This window comes from Salmo salar, chromosome 11 (assembly GCF_965601325.2).
Source record: "Salmo salar chromosome 11, fSalSal1, whole genome shotgun sequence".
NCBI lineage: Eukaryota > Metazoa > Chordata > Actinopteri > Salmoniformes > Salmonidae > Salmo > Salmo salar.
In genome coordinates, this window is record NC_138301.1 from 95,978,013 (window position 1) to 95,985,512 (window position 7,500).

At 46.0% G+C, this 7,500-nt stretch overlaps 1 protein-coding gene across 2 annotated transcripts in view; it reads left to right on the top strand.

Annotated features, from left to right (window-relative positions):
- The first annotated feature begins 3,946 nt into the window (after positions 1-3,946).
- Positions 3,947-7,500, top strand: part of LOC106563272 (regulator of G-protein signaling 3) — a 199,960-nt gene continuing 196,406 nt past the window's right edge. Inside the window, exon 1 of one of the 2 annotated variants that reach the window (XM_014128717.3) lies at positions 3,947-4,038. In XM_014128717.3, coding sequence (XP_013984192.2) covers positions 3,981-4,038 — 58 coding nt within the window. In that variant the 5' untranslated portion in view covers positions 3,947-3,980. Of the gene's footprint in view, positions 4,039-4,464; positions 4,707-7,500 lie in introns of those variants that run through there. The other variant, XM_014128719.3, reaches the window with a different exon arrangement.

The following is a 7,500-nucleotide window of genomic DNA, read 5'->3' on the forward strand; positions in this document are numbered from 1 at the left end:
GAGCAGGGGAGTGCTGGTAGGGTAGACAGAGCAGGGGAGTGCTGGTAGGGTAGATGGAGCAGGGGAGTGCTGGTAGGGTAGATGGAGCAGGGGAGTGCTGGTAGGGTAGACAGAGCAGGGGAGTGCTGGTAGGGTTGATGGAGCAGGGGAGTGCTGGTAGGGTAGACAGAGCAGGGGAGTGCTGGTAGAGTAGACAGAGCAGGGGAGTGCTGATAGGGTAGACAGAGCAGGGGAGTGCTGGTAGTGTTGATGGAGCAGGGGAGTGCTGGTAGGGTAGATGGAACAGGGGAGTGCTGGTAGGGTAGATGGAGCAGGGGAGTGCTGGTAGGGTAGATGGAGCAGGGTAGTGCTGGTAGGGTAGACAGAGCAGGGGAGTGCTGGTAGGGTAGATAGAGCAGGGGAGTGCTGGTAGGGTAGACAGAGCAGGGGAGTGCTGGTAGGGTAGTTATAGCAGGGGAGTGCTGGGTAGGGTAGACAGAGCAGGGGAGTGCTGGTAGGGTAGACAGAGCAGGGGAGTGCTGGTAGGGTAGATAGAGCAGGGGAGTGCTGGGTAGGGTAGACAGAGCAGGGGAGTGCTGGTAGGTTAGACAGAGCAGGGGAGTGCTGGTATGGTAGACAGAGCAGGGGAGTGCTGGCAGGTTAGACAGAACAGGGGAATGCTGGTACGGTAGACAAAGCAGGGGAGTGCTGGTAGGGTAGTGTGGTGGTTCATTTCTTTACTATCAAATGAGGAGAGACAAACTTACAGAAGTCAGAGTTATACTTAAACTAAGTCTTTAATAATAAGATATTTGCAATAGCAATGACTTTCAACGATTCACCATTTCTAATGAACCGTTGAGAGTGATAAAACAAAAGTACAAAGATCTTTTATAGCCAAGATACACCCCTCTCAACCTACATGAGGAACAACAGATATATAGAATGGTCACAAGGTTAAGATTTGTATGACATATACCTATAATACATAGCAGACAGCATCTGCTGTGTCAACAGTTTTCATTGTAAAGACCAGTGTCTGGTCCTCCTACTCCAAACTGGAACCGTCTCTTCCTGGTACGGTATAGTACAAACATTAACTCATGTTCTCTGGAATGCTCTTTAGGTTTTATCACCCTAAGACATCGTAAATCTCCTCTGTCAGTGTTATCTCATAGAGGCCCATCCTCAGTAGAACACACACACAATAGTTAACAGAAGGCTCTATTCTGTCGAATAAAACAACCATTATAATGCAATACATGCATTATAACATAATCTTGCAATGTCTCCCTGACAGTAGACAGAGCAGGGGAGTGCTGGTAGGGTAGACAGAGCAGGGGAGTGCTGGTAGGGTAGACAGAGCAGGGGAGTGCTGGTAGGGTAGATAGAGCAGGGGAGTGCTGGTAGGGTAGACAGAGCAGGGGAGTGCTGGTAGGGTAGACAGAGCAGGGGAGTGCTGGTAGGGTAGATAGAGCAGGGGAGTGCTGGTAGGGTAGACAGAGCAGGGGAGTGCTGGTAGGGTAGACAGAGCTGGGGAGTGCTGGTAGGGTAGATAGAGCAGGGGAGTGCTGGTAGGGTAGACAGAGCAGGGGAGTGCTGGTAGGGTAGACAGAGCAGGGGAGTGCTGGTAGGGTAGATAGAGCAGGGGAGTGCTGGTAGGGTAGACAGAGCTGGGGAGTGCTGGTAGGGTAGACAGAGCAGGGGAGTGCTGGTAGGGTAGATAGAGCAGGGGAGTGCTGGTAGGGTAGACAGAGCTGGGGAGTGCTGGTAGGGTAGATAGAGCAGGGGAGTGCTGGTAGGGTAGATAGAGCAGGGGAGTGCTGGTAGGGTAGATAGAGCAGGGGAGTGCTGGTAGGGTAGACAGAGCAGGGGAGTGCTGGTAGGGTAGACAGAGCAGGGGAGTGCTGGTAGGGTAGACAGAGCAGGGGAGTGCTGGTAGGGTAGATAGAGCAGGGGAGTGCTGGTAGGGTAGATAGAGCAGGGGAGTGCTGGTAGGGTAGATAGAGCAGGGGAGTGCTGGTAGGGTAGACAGAGCAGGGGAGTGCTGGTAGGGTAGACAGAGCAGGGGAGTGCTGGTAGGGTAGACAGAGCAGGGGAGTGCTGGTAGGGTAGATAGAGCAGGGGAGTGCTGGTAGTGTAGATAGAGCAGGGGAGTGCTGGTAGGGTAGATAGAGCAGGGGAGTGCTGGTAGGGTAGATAGAGCAGGGGAGTGCTGGTAGGGTAGATAGAGCAGGGGAGTGCTGGTAGGGTAGACAGAGCAGGGGAGTGCTGGTACGGTAGACAGAGCAGGGGAGTGCTGGTAGGGTAGACAGAGCAGGGGAGTGCTGGTAGGGTAGACAGAGCAGGGGAGTGCTGGTAGGGTTGACAGAGCAGGGGAGTGCTGGTAGGGTTGACAGAGCAGGGGAGTGCTGGTAGGGTAGACAGAGCAGGGGAGTGCTGGTAGGGTAGACAGAGCAGGGGAGTGCTGGTACGGTAGACAGAGCAGGGGAGTGCTGGTAGGGTAGACAGAGCAGGGGAGTGCTGGTAGGGTAGACAGAGCAGGGGAGTGCTGGTAGGGTTGACAGAGCAGGGGAGTGCTGGTAGGGTAGACAGAGCAGGGGAGTGCTGGTAGGGTAGACAGAGCAGGGGAGTGCTGGTAGGGTTGACAGAGCAGGGGAGTGCTGGTAGGGTAGACAGAGCAGGGGAGTGCTGCTAATGAACCGTTGAGAGTGATAAAACAAAAGTAAAACGAGACACATATTTTAATTTTTATTTTAACGCAAAATATTTAAAAAATACCTGATACAATATGAAATTGTATATATGGGAGCATAAAACAAAACAAAAAAAGTGAATTTTTACAATAAACTCCGTGGTAGTAAAATGTTTCATGTGCTTTAATTCAGTCAATGTCTGATGGATTATACAAATCAAAAAGTTTGGAGTATCTTCATACATTGTCCAACTGTTGCATTTATTATAATTGTTTTTAAAACCTTTTGAATCAAATCAAATCAAACTTTATTTATAAAGCACATTTCAAACATGGAATGCAGCACAATGTGTTTTACAAAAAAAATGAAAATTATTATGGAAATATTTACTAAACAACAAACATAAGAGGATAAAAAACTAAAGAATAACAATAAAAGCGGAACGACTAAAAAGCACCCTAAAGGAAAAACAAAGCTAAAAAGGTGTGTTTTAATAAGTTCTATTTTAAAAATATCCACAGTTTCAGCCCCCCTCAGGTTCTCTGGCAGGCTATTCCAGAGGATGGGGGAACAGTAACTAAAGGCTGCCTCTCCATGCCTCTTGGTTCTAGGCTTTGGGATAGTTAAAAGGCCAGTGCCAGAGGAACTGAGAGACCTACTGGGTACATTTCTTAAAATCATGTCTGACATATATTGGGGTGCACAATCGTGGATTGATTTAAAAACCAGAAGAAGAATCTTCAAATGAGTTCTAAAACTCACAGGCAGCCAGTGCAGAAACCTTAAAACAGATGTAATGTGTGCTCTCTGTCTGGTCTTGGTCAGTACCCGTGCTGCAGCATTTTGTATGTTTTGTAGTTGACCAATGGCGTTCTTGGGTAGACCAGACAGGAGAGCATTACAGTAGTCAAGCACGCGTGTAATAAAAGTATGGATGAGTCTCTCTGGAAGCCTGAGAGAGAAACGGCCGCACCTTGACAATGTTCCTTAGGTGGTAAAAAGCAATTTCGGTCACATTCCTAATATGATTCCAAACTGAGTTCAGAATCTAAAATAACACCCAGTTTTTTAATCTTTATATATATTTTTTTATTATTTTACTTCAATGACCGTTGCTATATTAGAGTGAGTCCCCCAGCCAGAATAGCCTCTAACCCAGACAGCTCTCTTTCTGTTTCAAATGCAAATACACGTTCCCTTCCTTCCCTCTGTCCTCCTGACTCTAACAGTGTGGTTGTTATCGTGTTGTGTTATCTTCTGTAGGAGGTCAAAGGCTGGTATTATCTACTGGGGGAGGAGCTGGGGATGACCAAGCATCTGAGAGTGTCCTCACATTCCCAACTGCTCCAACAACACACCACCGGTCAGTGGACCATTTCGCCGTTCTATATCTGTGTATGTGTGTTGCAGTATGTGTGTTGCAGTATGTGTGTTGCAGTATGTGTGTTACAGTATGTGTGTTACAGTATGTGTGTACCGTATGGACGAGTGTTTAAATATATGATTGTAGCTATATCCATGGGAGCTGAGATGAGTGCATACAGATGTGTGTATGTCGTGTCTGTGTGTGTGTGTTACGTGTGTGTGTGTGTGTGTGTGTGTGTGTGTGTGCAGACTGTGCCGGGCTCGTGGCTGGGAATATCTGAAGGGGATTATCATCCTGGGACGGGAGGTTGGGCGATGGGTGTGGGGGGGAAATTGGGATTAAGGGAGTGAGGGATTGGGAGAGCAAAAGAGGGGGGAGGGGGAAGAGGGGGAGGAGAGGGAAGAGGGGGCTGGAAAAGCGCTCAGCGTCAGAGTGGTTGGAAAGAGCTCTGTGATCATACTGCGTGCTGCAGTGAAACTGTAGAGCTGAATACATACTGCTGTTTAATTTCATTCTTTCCTCCACACTGTCCATCTTTCTTGTTTTCTGTGGAGAAGAGTGACTATTCCCTCTCTCTCACCTGCCTATGCTCTCTCACATTGTTGCTGGTGGACTATAGAGGAGTTATGCCTTTGAGTGCCTGCCCCCTGAGCAGCTTGGAGTAGGTGAGTGTTGTCTCTGTGCACTCAGGAGTGCAGTATAGTAGAGTGTTGTTGATGGGTTATTATCAGGCTGTTTGTTTTGTTTGATATATAGAAAGAAAGGGTTTTAGTGTTTTCTCTCTCTCTCTCTCTCTCTCTCTCTCTCTCTCACTCTCACTCTCACTTTCACTCTCACTCTGACTCTCTCTCTCTCTCATGTGTAATTCATATTTGCTTGTCAAACTCTCAGATTGAGATTCATCCGATGAAATAGTAACCACGCTCATTTGCCATGCTTGTCTGGGCTCAGATTGTCTCATGCAATAATGGCTGTCTGATAAGAACTGGGGCAGTTGTCACTTCAGACTGTTAGTGCTCGTTAGAAAGTCTTTGTGTTCTGACAATGGGATGAGGCGGCTTGGACCCACGCCCACGGGTGAGATGGGAAAAAATTCCTTCAGTCTGAAGAAATGAATCTAAAAGCTACAAAAGCTACAATGTTAGAGTAAGGATAGGCCACAAAGCCCATCACTAAGCCAGATGATGAGACATGACGGTAAGAGCTACACTCAGCGTTCTATTAAGGCCTGTTTTTGATATATTCTTTATTTCCCCACATTGAATTAATCAGATAAGATATGAAATGCATCTATGGACCAGACAAACATGCTCCTCAATTCCTAAATCAACATTTCTGTCAGCATGGCTCTGAATGTTTCCTCCATATTGAAGAATGTGTTGTCTGACCCATTGCCATCTTATCATATCAATTTATATGAGTACATAGTGTGTGTGTGTGTGTGTGTGTGTGTGTGTGTGTGTGTGTGTGTGTGTGTGTGTGTGTGTGTGTGTGTGTGTGTGTGTGTGTGTGTGTGTGTGTGTGTGTGTGTGTGTGTGTGTGTGTGTGTGTGTGTGTGTGTGTGTGTGCATTGTGTGTGAAACAGTGTGTGAACTGACTCTTCATATCAAAGCCTGTCGGCGTTTTGTGTGTGTGTGTGTGTGTGTGTGTGTGTGTGTGTGTGTGTGTGTGTGTGTGTGTGTGTGTGTGTGTGTGTGTGTGTGTGTGTGTGTGTGTGTGTGTGTGTGTGTGTGTGTGTGTGTGTGTGTGTGTGTGTGTGTGTGTGTGCATGTATGTATCCTACATCAGTGCTGATTCGCTACTGTGTTGTAATGCTGATGGCATCTGGCTGAATGTAGGGCAACTACACCCTATTCTAACCAGACACATGGACATGGGATTGGGCAAATCCAATTCATTAGGTCTGTATCTATTGTAGCCTGTCCCTCTCTATCTTTCCTTATTTCCCCCTCTTTTCTGTCATTAACACATTAACCATTATCCATGTCTTGTTCTTTCTTTCTTTCTTTCTTTCTTTCTTTCTTTCTTTCTTTCTTTCTTTCTTTCTTTCTTTCTTTCTTTCTTTCTTTCTTTCTTTCTTTCTTTCTTTCTTTCTTTCTTTCTTTCTTTCTTTCTTTCTTTCTTTCTTTCTTTCTCAATCTCTTCCTCTTTTTATCTCCCTTTTCTCTCACCCTCTCTCTCACTCATTAACAAAAATAATTTATCTGCCCCTTTTGCTGTCTCTTACACATCATTAGTTGTACACAAAATGAATAGAACACATTTTTTTTATCCCACATTCAGTTGACATAACACCTTAAACAGGGGATGATTATTTAAAAAATGTGGTTTTGAAAACCAGAAAGGTGTACCCTGTGTTGCACAGGGAGGGAACAGTAATGTTCACCATTCTGTGGTTAATGAACATAAAGCAGGAAGTGGAGCAGATTTGTGGGGCACATCTGGTTTGACAGAGCACTGGTCTCAGTGTTGCCCTATGCAGTGGTGTAGTGTTGGTTAGTGTGCCATGTAACCTTGCCTGATCTCCTTGACCCAGGACCCATGTTAGAGCAAAGGCCCAGGGGCCATCACAGCCATCTCAATATGGCAGTGTCATCCGCCAGCACTGTTCATTTTTCCATTACGCTGTGGGTGAGCATTACCCTACTCAAATAGGGTAGAATAGAACCACTTCATGTCTGTACAGTAGCTTTACACACACAGCGCCGTCCAGGCAGCCGAACCAACAAAGACAGAAGCCTCTGTCCACCCAGTGAGCAATATGGAAATTGAGATGTAATTTCCATAAGCTTTTCTCTCTACCATATACGTTACATAAGGAAGAGAACTGAGCTGCCATGCCTTATCAGACGACTAAAAGCACATTTTCTGGGAGAAAATGGGAGATGACAAAAGAGCACGCTGAATGAAGGCTCTGGATGTTAATCTTGCGTTGCTGTTAGATAACTGTCCAAGCTGCAAATATCACTTTGAGAGCTGAGAAAAAACGAGTGCTTTATTCAATCATACCTGCAGTGCAATACAGTTGCCTGTAAAGCCTTCCTTATTTACTGGCGTCAAAACAAATCAAGGAATGGCTTAGGTAAGGAAGAAACAGCAAGTGGACATGTCATTATAGGTGGAGACTTTCTATTTAAGAGAAGGATTAGACATGTTTATAAACAATGATATTACATTTTAGAAAAGCTCAGACAGAAAGAGGGAGATAGAGAGAATGGGGGGGGAGAGCTGCATGGTTGGCATCACTTAGGTCTGCAATTTTAGACAATGGTTATGTTCATTTAGCTTGTCTTATACCTTAAAATAAGGCCATACTATTTATGATTTTCTTTTGCCATGCCAAGACGGACTAAGAGACACAGAAAGAGAGAGAGAGAGAAATGTACAGAGAGAGAGAGAGAGCAAGGTGAGAGGGAGAGAGGGAGGGAGAGAGAGGTGAACGTTAAGGACTTAGTGAAA